This window comes from Diuraphis noxia, unplaced genomic scaffold, assembly GCF_037042655.1.
Source record: "Diuraphis noxia isolate RWA-SAM2 unplaced genomic scaffold, SU_Dnox_SAM2 contig0003, whole genome shotgun sequence".
Lineage (NCBI taxonomy): Eukaryota > Metazoa > Arthropoda > Insecta > Hemiptera > Aphididae > Diuraphis > Diuraphis noxia.
Window position 1 is genome coordinate 35,536,411 of NW_028301713.1, and position 13,719 is coordinate 35,550,129.

The window sequence follows — 13,719 nt, forward strand, 5'->3', positions numbered from 1 at the left end:
ATGTCAGTGATAAGATTTCCATCTTTGAATCCGGATCGTTTTACATTTACGGTTTAATATTTAAAAATTACTTCAAAAACTTCAAAAATCATGATTCGTTCTAACTTTCGTCGATTAACTTCTTTGGTTACGAATTATTGTGCTTTGAATCAAATAAAAAACTCGGCACTACGTTCTCCGTTGAAAATTGCTATCCGTACGACACCAACAACCGACCAAATTCGTTTTTATGCGTCATTGCCATCTGTACAAAACCACAACCACGAGAAACAATCCGATAATGAACTTGCAGGCAAAATGCAAATAAGTTTTACTTGCACTGTGTGCAACACGAGGAACACCCGAAGGTTTTCAAAACTTTCATATGAAAAAGGAATTGTTATCGTGGAATGCGATGGGTGCAGAAACAACCATTTGATAGCTGATAACTTGGGATGGTTTCCAGATACAGGATATAAAAACATTGAAGAAATACTATCTTCTAAAGGCGAAAAGGTCAAACGAATAAATGGATGTTGGGAATTAAGGTCAAAATGATGAGAAAATATATTAAAATAAAACTAACTTGTAAATAATTAACATATTATTAAATCTTATACTCAAATGTAAACATTTGTTATTAAATTATATTAAAAAATGTGATGTATTCTTTAAAAAAAAATAAAAATAAAAACTTTTAATATGTAATTTTAAGTTTGTAAATAGTTTTTCTGTAATAATTATTTCTTGGACTTTGTTTTTGTTTTACGCCTTGCTGCTATCGGTTTGACCTCTTTTTTTTCGGACTCTGGGGTGTCCGGAAGATCATCAACCGTGTCTCCAGATTCTTGGTTACTTTCATGCTCTGCTGTAGGGCTCTTCTGTTGTACTTCTTCTTCATCGAGGTCTTCAACTTTAGCCTTACGACCACCGCGTTTTGGTGCTTTAATTTCTTTGAAATCGTTATCTTTTTGCTCAACATCAATTTGTTTGAATTTACGCTCACGTTTCGGTTTTATCTCTGGAGATTTATTAGAATCATCAGTCTCATTTATTTCACTGGACTCTTCAGATCCTTCAGATGACTTCATATTTTTTTTGGTTTTAGGAACTCTTTTTTGTTTTTTTTCTGAATCTTTTTCGATGTTTTGTTTAACCATAACTTTTGAAGCTGCTCTGCTTCTACTTGAAGGTTTGGGTACCTTTTCTTCCTTATTATCTTCAACCTCATCTTCAACCAATTCCTAAAAATGAAAGCAATTATAAATACTAAAAATAATTTGAGTTAAATATTTTTATTTTTTTATTTAAAAGAATATATTTACAATCTATTTTTACAATAACCAGTAAGTATGATGACAAAATTTTATTTGTATGACATTAAGAATATTAGAAAAGGAAGGCCTTCAGTAGTGCCACCTGATAAGAAACAAAACTAAAAATAATTAGAAATTTAAATGAACAAACCATTTAATTATTTAATTGTAAATCTATAAATATTACCTATCATAAATTAAAAGCAATATATGACTGATAAATGATAGTAATACATTATCTACTATACTCTTTTGGTGGTTTAGTATGCTACCTACAAAAATATTGGTGTTAACTGATATATGTTCAATATATCAATTTTATTATAGATGTTTATATCATATATTTTGCAATTCATAAGGCTTTTTGCAACAAAAATAAAATTATATAGTTAGTCAACCTGGATTTGTGAGTCGTGTGGATTATATTTTTAATTATATTAATATGAATCAGTGGTATAATTGGGAGGTCGCACTTACGACCCCAAATATTACGTAGGGGTCGCAACAGTATTATTTTGCCACCTACGAAATTTCCATATTTACGGTTTATCGCTAGATAGTAAAAAAAAAATAAAATTAGGTGGGTAATTATTTAGTTTATTAATTAATTAAAAAATTAATTAAAAATTTGGAGGATGAAAAAATTATACAATTTATTACAATTTACTATAATACGTTAAATAAAAATGAATCTATTTTTAGATTAAAACTTCATATTGCCATCATATTGTTGTCAATGTAATTATTATCGTCTATCAGTATTTAATATATTTTGCTTTTGTACAACAAATTATTAGGAGTTTTACAAATAAAACAAGAAATATTGTTAAATAGTTTATAATGATGAAGTCATAAAACAATTTGACTTTACAATACCATATCGTTAGTTTAATAATTTTTAAATCTTTATTTTTATTCTTAACATTTTATTAGTTATTATTATTTTTTAATATAAGTTATTAATTAATTAATACCCTTGAGTTATGTTATGATATAAGTTATAAATGTATTAGTTACTTTTCTTTTTTTATTGCATATAGAAAAAAGATAATCTATACACATAAATTTGTACAATAAGTCATTACGATAATAATATTATAATATGAACATAGCGTGAATCACATGTTAGGAGAAGTCACCCACTGGTAATACCCCTCGTACATAATGCATAAGTTACAAAATATTAAATAGTAAGTAATAACCAGGGCTCGTAAGTTCATGCATCCGCATGTTTTTTCTGCTAAACAGGAAAACATGCTAACTGAGATACAAATCGGTTTCATAACAGTAGTAACAATAATATAAAGTTTAATAGTGCATGTTTTTGAATGTTTTGGGTGTTAAAGCATATTTGGCATATAGTTCGTTTTTTACAGTTGTTAGCGCATATTATTTCATGAAAACATTTTTTAGACAAATATTTGAAAAGTTTCTTGTTTCTTATTTATTTTCCCGTTTACAAAATAATAGTATTTCTATTTATTATCTATTATTCTCCTGTGACTACCTAGAATAGTCGAAGAAATCACAGATACATTTACAAAGTTAGAAGGAAATCACGAAATTGAAATTAAAAAAAAACTAAAATATGTTTTGGACAAAAATATCGGGTACAACATAATTTGTAAAATTTCCAAAGTTTTGAGTGGCGAAGAAGACAATATTGCAAATTTAGATCTACCTGATGATATGACTGCAAATGATTTATTGTACTTCGAATATGCACCCCTTGCTTCAGCAGATGAAGAAAGATCTTTTTCAATGCTCAAAAACTTATTGATAGACAATCGCCAATCTTTTAAGTTGGAAAACATAAAAAAAATGCTAATAATACAGTGTAATTTCTTAAGTAAATATAATTTTTATAAATATTATACTAATATATCTCAAAATGAAATACCTAATATTAAATTCCAAATTTTTTAATTGTAGGTGCTGAATAATGATGTACAAAAATTAGATAACAAAGATATATTATTATGAATTTCACAAGTACCTATTCATTTTTTTTTATTTTACTAATTAAATGTAAAAAAATTAAAATTAATAAAACACTTAAAATTAATGGATATATTATAATTATTTTAAAATTTGCTCATGGTTTTTTACATAATGCATATTTTCAGTGCATAATTTAATAATTTTAGAGCATATAAATGCATATTTTCAAACTTTTTAGTGCATATTTTGCTAATTTTTAGGGCATGAATGCATGCTTATTTGTGCATTTTTCAGTGCATGAACTTACGAGCCCTGGTAATAACCAATAGGTAAATGTATTTATTGTTACTATAAATATATTAAAACAGAAAACAACAATGAGATTGCTTCAATTATAAAATTAAAAGCAATTATAATTATTAAAGATTATACGATTTAAAATTTATATAAAAGTAATGTTTGTAGCTATATATTAATTATAAAAATTTAAAATTTATAGTTTTTAATGACATTTATCTATATATGAGAAGAAGAATATAGAATTATATAATAATGTATTTTATATTAGTAGAATATAATAATATGTACATATTAAGATATTATTTGTTCTTATAATGTTGCGGGTGTGTAATTTATGCAACCTCAGATATTTTTTCCAAATGATGCCACTGAACTGAATGTTTGAACAATGAATAAATTGTATAGACATATTATTCAAAATTAAAAAATATGCGATGTCTTTAAAGAACATGTGATTTATTACCTAATGAATAAAAATATGTAATAAAATTAAAAACTAAAGAATTTGTGGTCTTTAAATAAGAAAATAAGAAAAAATTCAGGATATATATTAAAAACAATATAATATTTATATGAAACCAAAATACTAATAGATAAAATAAATTTATCTTTGGTTCTCTTTTAATAATTGTTATGTACTAAAAAAGATGCTTAACTTTTTCGCTTAATTCGTAAAAAAAAACTTTGTAAGTGAGATTAGAGTACCTTGTAACCAATACTATGTTAAATTAAGTTTGATTTGGTATCAAATGCTAAACAAACTTAACATTATATCAAAATAGATTTGTTTATAAGACAGTTAATAATACAAAAATAAATATTATTGTCCTAATAACTGACACTGAAAAGAAACGATAGAAACATCAAAAACAAATATAACATTAAAACATGAGGCGCCACTGACATTTTAGAATTCTAACTACATGTGGAGAGATGATGTATGAAAAATTATCTAATATATATAAAATTGTATTTTAAGATAGATTTCTCCATGATTGTTATACAAATTAAACTATAACTATATACAGGTAAATAAATGGAAGATCTAAACCTAAAAAAATAAAATAATAATAATTTATGGAAAAATTTTTCTTCCAGATTAAACAATTCGATAAAAATCAGTCCTATTTTTTATTAAAGCTCTTTTATAATCCTTTAAGAAGACGTGATATCATAGAATATAATAGAAGTGACAGCTATTAAAATCCCATTGATCACCGAAAAATATTTATATTGACCTTGAGCTGGAGGCTCGGCATGATGTTGGCAGAAAATGACCAGTATGTTGTTGTAACCGTATCGCAATGCTTAATGTATTGCCTAATTTTTAAAAATTTATATTATCAATATCACAGTAAAAAGTGAAAACAGTCAAAACATGCTACAGATTTTAAATTACAATACGGTTACAACATCATGCCAAGCCTCCACTGCCAACTTCATGCCGAACCACCGGCAAAATGAAATCAAATTAATCAGCTGTTTGACTGTCGCTTCTATTATTTTCTATGGTGATATGCATGTGCTATATCTGTCTTACAACTTACAAGTGTGTAACATTGCAAAAACTGTTTGGCGCATGACAGAACCTCTCAGTCTGTACTCTTAGTAGAAACACCAAAAGTTAACACAATATAGAAAATAATATTTTCTATGACATAACATTTTGATTTGTTTGATATCTTTAAAAAGAAAAATTTTATAATACTTTTAAAAATCTGATATTTTTAAATTTTTCAAACTTCAATAGCTTTTGATATATTGGTATTATCGAAAAAAAATAAAAAGACTGTGTTACAGTTAAAATTCTCCTTTTTTCATAGTGAAAATTTGGTTTCTTAGTTATAACTGTAGACTTCTCAATTATTTGCGTACGAAACAGCTTTTGCTATGTTATACACTTGTAAGACGAAGACAACACATGCGGGTATCACATCCTCTTAAGAGGACGCTACACCTGCATGTGTTGTCTCCGTCGTACAAGTGCGTAACATAGCAAATTTTACCCTCAGCAGATCACGATTATCTCCGTTAATTTAAAATTTAGAGTTATGACTATTTTAAAATTGTGAATTATTTTTATATCTAAAAATACTCATAACTCGGTTTAAAATTAAAATATAATAAAAAGCCTATAAGATGCCCTCGGTAATAATCTTGCCTTTAATTTTTATAATAGGACAATTCACTCAAAATTTTAGATTAACGGAGATAAACATGATCTGCTGAGCGTAAAATTTGCTATGCTACGCACTTGTACGACGGAGACAACACATGCGGGTGTGGCATCCTCTTAAAGTATATATTAATATTTAAGAAAAATGTATGCTGAAATTATTAAAAATGGCGCATTTTTTTAGTACATACCAGTACATTATTATTCAGAATATTTAGGACATTAAAATCCTAGTCTTAATTATACACACAAAAACTGAATTAACTGAGAAGTAGCACAACTTAAATTTTAAAACAATTATTTCAATATATGAAATTATAAAAGTAAGACTGAGTATAAATCTTATAGAAATCATCTTCACACATAATAAGTGAACTATAAGATTTATTTGATATGAATAGCTATTTCTTTTTTCAGTAAATCACTAGTTTATAGTATGTATATTAACTTTAATGACACTTTAACATCACCAAATTAGTTTTAATTTTGACTAAAAAATCAATGAAGATATTTTTATAGTGATTCTATATAAAATATACACACAAAATTATTTGTTTAAAAAGAAATTATTTATCTTACGTCTATTTTGACCTTTTTAATGCCTCGTTTAGATTTTGGTTTTTCTTGAATGCTATTTAAAGCTACTTCCGTATCATTTTGTTCTGTTGTTACAACATTTTCTTTTTCTTCGTTTGATACTTTTTTTGTATTCTTTTTCCCCTTAGAATTTTTTTCTAAAATTTTTGTTTCATCATTTTTTGTTTCCATTATTTTAGGTTGTTCTTCCTTCTTTATTCCCTTTTTTTGTTTTTTTTGTGCATCATCTTCAGTTGCAACAATTGCAGCTTTAGAGGATTTATTATTAACTTTTTTTTTGGGTACTTTATCTGATGAAGTTTCAGATGAAAGTATATCCACACTAGCTGCTCTCCTATTTCTTTTTGGTAGTTCGTTTAAAGGAGAAACTGGTTTTAGAGATTCTGGTAAATTTTTATCAACTGGTCTTTTTCGACTTTTACTAACTACTTTTTCTTCGATTTTCAATACTTGCCGATCTTCACTAGCAGCTCTTTTTCTAGTTTTTACTACTTTGGTATCTTCAACTGTTTGTTTTTTGGACTTGGGTTTTGATTTAGTAACTTTTTTTTGAACAGGTTTTTTAATCGATTCAGATTCATCTTCAGCTATATCTGATTCAGATTCTAACTCAGTTGCTTTAGGTTTAAAATCAGGGATTTCTTCTAAAACAACCGTAACATTCATATTTGCATTATTTTCTGAAGCAGGTAGTATAACATCTTTTTCATCTTCTTGTATCACATTATCTTCAACCATATTATCTGTAATAATTGTAAGTAAAGATTAACGAAGTACATAGAACAGTTAACGGTTAGACTTTTATCGAAAGTAATGTAACAACTGATAAAACTAAATACCAAATCAAATTTTAAAGAAATTGAATAAAAAATACTACATTATATTTGTATAAAGTACAAACTAAAATAAGTTTTTTTTTAATACAATATAAATTAAGTTTTAAAATAATAAAACTCCTTTTATTATTTAATTTTTTTTCTGTCTGTATTGATGCTTTAACAACAAAAATATGACATATTAATTGTGATATAATAGTTTATATATAAATATAAAACATTATAAGATATCATTTTAATTTTAATTTTAGAGATTGAATGTAAAATTCACTTATTCATAGTTGCCGTGTCACCCTATTCCACAGATAAAAGATTACTGTATAGGTACCCTACATTATATTAAGCAAATAGACAAGTATATCATAATAATATAAAAGTTGGTGAATTAGTTGGTTTTTAGATTAAGTGCTTATGAACACTGTTATATTTTATATATTTTTTACATTTCAAAACAGATTTTTTTAATTTTTTAGATAAGAAGTCTAGGTATAAAAGTAAAACTAATGGGTAGGTAACAATAAATTATCAGGAACAAGGACTAACTTCCCCTCCTTAAATATGTTTATGAATATAAATCAATTAACTGCTTAATGTTTTTAATGTGAATTACATCATCAAAATATATCAATAGATCAAATACGAGATAAAAATAATTATAAAAACTGGTATTTATAATAGGACCTTCTGGCTAAATGTATACAAAAAAACATATAAATAAGAAAGACGAACAGTACTTTACCACAGTGAATTATATCTTGTCTGATAATCAACAATAATAACTTTAGAGTATACCTAGTTATAATTCTTGAATACAATAAAAAGGTGAGTAAATATTTTAAATATTGTGGTGTTTGATAAAAATGCTTTTTCTTAAGCAGTTATTTAGAATGTAATTAACATGGATTCAATGTTTAAGGATTCATTTAATTTTCAGATTGCTTATTATGATACAAAAAAGTTCATCATTAACCAGTTATAGGGTAAAACATATTAACTACGGTATTAACTAGTAAACTTTTGAAACAATTTTTTTTTTTTTTTTTTGATTAATGATGATAGGTAAGGCCAGTTTATAAATTTATTGATCAGCGAAGTTTTTATTTTTATTTCCAGTTTAAAAATTTATATATGATAAAATTAAAACAAAGGTATATAAATTGTAACTAGAAAGAAGTTTGAAACCAGCATAAGCCATAAGTGCAAAGAAATTTTTTCAGTTATATAAAACATTTATAGCAATTTTAATTTTGATTTTTTAATGTAATTATTTTGTATAATAATTATTAACTAGTATTCATTATTAGTAATAAATAGTTTTTGAACTATGGCTAAATAAGTAATAAATATCCCACCAAAAACATATATGTAAAATGAGAGCAAAGTTCAATAGTATAATACATGCCTTGGTTGTTGATTTTAACGACAAAAGAAGTGAGATCTAAATGGGTGCTAAGGATAATATATTGAAGCCTAAGATCTGACTTGGATAGTTTTCATATACAAATTATTATTAAGTACCCACTAAAAAAGTAATGGAAGACTAAAGATTTTCGGAGGAATAAAATAAGAATTCAGCTTTACAACTTGCGAAGGCTATAATATAATTTGTAGCCAAGTCAGACCTTAGGCTTCAATATATTATCCTAAGATGGCATCCTGACTTGACAACCATTTAGATATTACTTCTTTTGTCGTTGAAGTCGACAACCAAGGCATATAATATAGTATTGAACTTGGCTCTCATTTTACATTTATGTTTTTGGTGGGATATCATTACTTTTTATTTATAAATTATTAATAGCTACTTATTCATAATAAAATTATTTCTAAATAGTTTTTCTTTAACTATTGTATTTTCCTACATTTACGGGCAGATTTACGAGTTATAATTGTCTTTTTTTGTGTTGTTATCATTTATATTTTTTTGTACTTTTGAAATGTTTGAGTGAATTGCCCATTCAGTACCTGGATTTTTTTTATGTGTTTTCTGTTAATACTTAATTTGGCTAAGTCGGGGCAGTATAACGTGCGCAGGCGGTTGTACTCTACAATAGAGCTCTCTTGTGCCTTGATTCGACTTGGATCTAAATTAATAAGATATACTCCATCTAAGGTTTTAAACCTGGAGAGTCATTAGCTAACATTAATAAGCCTGTACTTTAGTAAATACAGAGGAGCCTATATCAAGAAGAGCGCTGTCAAGGCTAAGGCCTTGTGATTTATAGATAGTAATAGCATATAATAAGCAAATAGAGAATTGTTCCCTGTGTACTTATAAATTACTCAATATCTGAAATTTGGTCTTGACTTGTTCTAAATCATAAATTAAACTATGTTTAAATTGTATTGTAATTTTACGTGCTCTATTGCTGTTGTTGGCGTCCCAATGTATAGTCTCTATTTTTCCAATGGATATTTTTAGTTATCATTAATTTATTTTCTAAAATTTAGACTTAAATTATTAAATTATTTTAATTGTAATTTTTTTTTAAAATTAATATTAATTACAAACATAAAAAAGCGGGTAAGTCGTGTATGTCGCTCTGCTGTACAGTAGGTTACAAGTGGGTTACTGTAATGGATGGAATTAAATTTGAATCCAATGATATTATATCATTGTATACAAAAAACGATTCTGAGCGAAGACGGTTTATCTGTCTAGGATATATTATAGATTATTAAAAATTTTCAAATCTTAGATTTAAAAAGAAAAGTTTTTATGAATTTCTAGTTTGAAATAATTTGCGAATTTTCGTGATTTTTACATATGTTGTCAAAATTCAAAATTTGAATTCTTGTAAAAAAAAATTTGTGACAATATATTTCTTTTATTTTTCAACTGCTATTGTAAAAATATGATAGGAGCCTTGTATTAAATTCACAAATCTTAGATTTAAAAAGAAAAACTTTTATGAATTTCTATCTAAGATAATTTGAACGTTGCCGTAATTTTTTACGTATTTAGTCAAAATTTGAATTTTAAATGCTTATAAAAAAAATTTGTGACTACGCATTTCTTTTATTATTCAACTGCTATTGTAAAAATATGATAGGAGCCTTGTATTAAATTTTCAAATCTTAGATCAAAAAAGAAAATTTTTTATGAATTTCTATCTAAGATAATTTGAACATTGCCATAATTTTTACGTATTAAGTCAATATTTGAACTTCAAATGCTAATAAAAAAAATTGTGCCTATGTATTTTTATAATTTTTTGATTACTATAAGAATAACTTATGAGGAACTTTGTATTCAATTTTCAAGTATTTTGATAGGGCCAAAAAAATTTTATCGACCCTTCAAAAAAAATTTTCAGAAATATTGAAAATTTCAGTTGTCTATAAATATCTCAAAAAAAGTCAAAATATTTTGAAAATTAAATCATGTAAAGAAAATGTCAATCTTAATAACTGGTAAAATTTTCAAGTATCTAGGACTCATATTTTTTGAATAATAACAAATATTTAAAATCGTTTCAGGATAAATCGTTATCGTTACGCTATTTCGTAAAAATTTAAAATTCAAACGCACTTAAAATTTTTTCTATAATGATAATTCGAGTTTTCTCTGTAGCTACTTGAAGTAAAACTTATGGAAAACTTAGTGATGTATTCTTAATCTTTAGTTATAAACACAAACAATTTTATAATTTTTCAACTTCAAAATTGCTTGCAAATTTTTGTGTTTTCGACAGATTTGTAAAAATTTGAAATATAAACGCTTATAAAAAAAATTGTGAAGTACGATTTTTAATTTTTTTTAGCTACAATAAGAAAAACTCATAAGGAACCTTGTATTAAATTTTCAAGTTTTTTTGGTCGTCCAACATTTTTTTACCGACACTTCAAAAAAAATTCTCAAAAAAAGTGTAAATTTCAGTGGTCTATATAAATAACTCAAAAAAAATCAAAAATTTTTGAAAATTAAACTGTATATAGATAACACTAACATAAACATTTGGTGAAAATTTCAAGTATTTAAAGTGATTATTTTTTGAATTACAACCATATAAAAAAATCGATTTGGTCGAAAACTGATTTTGCGTAAAAATTCCCGTTTTTCTGTCATTTTTTTTTTGTTTTTCTCAATTTTTTTGAAAACTGTTGGAAAATGTTTACTTTTGACCTCTATAATGCACCAAGGATCTTCAATTTTACATCGGAAACCACCCCCAAAGTTTGAAATCGAAGCATTATTTCGACTAGTTATGCTGTACACAGACACAAAAAAAAAAAAAAAAAAAAACACATCATTGTAAAATCAATACATTCATCACTTCGTTCAGAATCTAAAAAAGTATGTCGCTGCGCACACAGGTCGCCTATATCGACTGGACATATTTTTGGTTCGGCGATATGAGAAAGGTTAGCGGAGCAATATAAGTCAACATTACATTACATTCAATTAAAAGCACTAAATTAATTAATTGAAATATTAAATATAATAGATCAAATAATTAAAAAATTAAAATAAAATCAATAAATTAAAAAATTTATAATTTACAATTTACCAAGTTTTTCCTTTGTATTCACCTAACTACTTATCTGTACGCCAAATTTATGCAAGTCTCAATATATGAGCCAAATTTTACATGTTTATGTGTAATAGTTTTTGAGTTATGAGGGGGTAAAAAGTGGCTTCAAATGGTTTGTGTAATATTACACATGGTGCTGCTAGCCAGTTCTGTTAGCTAGAAATCAATATAACATACTAAATTTTACAGTCTAAGATCAATTTTAGCTCAGTTAATTTAAAATTTTGAGTGAATTGACCTCTTATACAAATTAAAGGTAACATTATTATCTAGGGGCTTCTCATAGGCTTTTTATTTTAAAGCGAGTTACGAGTATTTTAAGGTGTTAACAAACAATTTACAATTATAAAATACTTATAATACTCATTACAAATAGGTATTTACTATCTATAAACAAAAAAAATACAATAAGTAATAAGTATAAAACAATTACAAGGTTTGATGGCATGATAAAAGGAGCCTCCAGTAACACTACTTCAGAATGAATTTTTTTTTGTTTAATTAATTATTATCATTATTATTATTATTATTATTATTTTTTTTTAACTCGCTTTAAAAATTAAAATATAGTGAAAAGCCCTAGAGAAGCACTAGATAACAATGTTACAATTTTTATCAGAGGTCAATTCACTCTATATTTTAAGCTAAAAGAGCTAAACATGATCTGCTGAGCGTAAAATTAGCCATGTAAGATTTGTAAGACGGATACAACACATGCAGGTGTAGCGTTCTCTTAAAACTAAATATTAGTTGTTTACAAGAATATTTAAACTTAAACCATGTTCTTCATATAAATGTAAGAACACAACTAGTGATATTAAAGTCTGTATAACGTCATATTAGTGTATTTAAAATGTAATTAAGTAGTATTAAAATTTGATATTTTCATACAACAATTTTGATCTTAATAGAGCCATGATTATAGTTAGTTTGTCTATAACTCCCATAATATTGTTCACAATTTCATAACATTTAAGTATGTAGTAGTGTAACACAATAATGTGGTACTAATATAAAAAGGATTTTGCAGATTTAAACCTTTGATATTCTTTGACAGGCATATTTTTTAATTTTAATAAAATCGTTTCTCGTCGTCTCATCCTTTGTGAAGAAATGAAATCCAATGTCACAGGTGATAGGATACAATAATTAACAATATAAAAAAAAGTTGTTGATATGACTGTAAATATCAAGAGCAACAAAATAAACACAGATAATGATGAGTTACTCTAACAGCAATTATTGTATTACCTACACATCCTATGCTACAATCTCTTTTACCTTTTGTAACGGGCCGCCTAATAGTGATGTGCGACATATCCTCAATGATAACTGGTGGCATATCGTCAACGGATGGTTTAGCCGGCTTCTGAGCGGCTTTTCTCCTAGGTGCCATGGTGATTTGTGGTGTTATAGTGAACGGTATGATGAACGGAATACAGTGAGCGCTTGGATGTTATTGTCACTAGACAAAACAAAATATTAAGTCAATTGCACGCAACTCACGATATGTCAAACATGAGATACGATATGGATCATGGGTACCTTTTTAAACGGCTGCAGATATCGTCCTTGACCGTAGTTTGTTCACCACGAACACGCGTGACTCGGCTGTCGGAAAGATGGTCTACAATAGCAGTGGCTGGCTGAAAAACCGAAAATATTAACGGACGAATAAATGTCGCGTGTCGCGAAAGCGATGAGTCAGACGAGCCTACTCAACAACACACCTCGGACGGCGGTGATGGACGACAGTCAAACGGTGCGAACTGCGAAAGTGCGAAAACGCTGAGTAGGGACAGTTCTTTTTTGTCGTCGCAAACTCGGTAATGGAGCGAACCGCCGTGATACGACAAATTTTCACGCGGTACTCAGAAACAGAGCTGCCACTACCCCGGCCGTTGCACGTGATCGTCGACCGCGGGAAATGGGTAAAAATTTACAAATCGGTTCACAATCGACACAATATTGAATAAAACAGTTAATCGATATTCGTCACTAGTTATTATTGATATTATTGTCCATCGGGACAAGATTTT

General features: G+C 27.0%; 3 protein-coding genes across 5 annotated transcripts in view; 2 read left to right on the forward strand and 1 right to left on the reverse strand.

Moving 5' to 3' along the window:
* LOC107165076 (DNL-type zinc finger protein-like) lies at positions 1-687 on the forward strand. Its single transcript, XM_015513138.2, has one exon. The coding sequence runs from the start codon at positions 91-93 to the stop codon at positions 535-537; it is 447 nt and encodes a 148-aa protein (XP_015368624.1). The 5' UTR covers positions 1-90; the 3' UTR covers positions 538-687.
* Positions 566-13,560, reverse strand: LOC107165056 (uncharacterized). Of its 2 annotated transcripts, XM_089224498.1 has the most exons (5): positions 13,411-13,560; positions 13,226-13,326; positions 12,962-13,145; positions 6,292-7,052; positions 566-1,223 (listed from the first exon to the last, which is right to left on the reverse strand). In XM_089224498.1, exons 3-5 carry the CDS (start codon positions 13,074-13,076, stop codon positions 720-722), a joined length of 1,380 nt encoding a protein of 459 aa, XP_089080624.1. In that variant the 5' UTR covers positions 13,077-13,145; positions 13,226-13,326; positions 13,411-13,560; the 3' UTR covers positions 566-719. The 2 variants fall into 2 exon arrangements, with proteins under 2 accessions (XP_089080624.1, XP_089080625.1); XM_089224499.1 differs by having other exon boundaries at positions 6,304-7,052; positions 13,226-13,560.
* Positions 7,832-13,719, forward strand: part of LOC107165083 (uncharacterized) — a 22,044-nt gene continuing 16,156 nt past the window's right edge. Inside the window, exon 1 of one of the 2 annotated variants that reach the window (XM_015513155.2) lies at positions 7,832-7,967. The gene's annotated coding sequence lies outside the window, so the exon portion shown is untranslated. The remainder of the gene's footprint in view (positions 7,968-13,719) is intronic. The other variant, XM_089224501.1, reaches the window with a different exon arrangement.

Excerpts from the sequence above, each read along its gene's own strand:
- LOC107165076 (XM_015513138.2), top strand. The coding sequence starts at position 91 with ATGATTCGTTCTAACTTTCGTCGATTAACTTCTTTGGTTACGAATTAT.
- LOC107165056 (XM_089224498.1), bottom strand. The coding sequence starts at position 13,076 with ATGGCACCTAGGAGAAAAGCCGCTCAGAAGCCGGCTAAACCATCCGTT. Across the intron at positions 7,053-12,961 it reads TAGGCGGCCCGTTACAAAAG|ATAATATGGTTGAAGATAAT; the intron begins GTAAAAGAGATT and ends CAATTATTACAG. Across the intron at positions 1,224-6,291 it reads TTAAAAAGGTCAAAATAGAC|GAATTGGTTGAAGATGAGGT; the intron begins GTAAGATAAATA and ends TTTCATTTTTAG.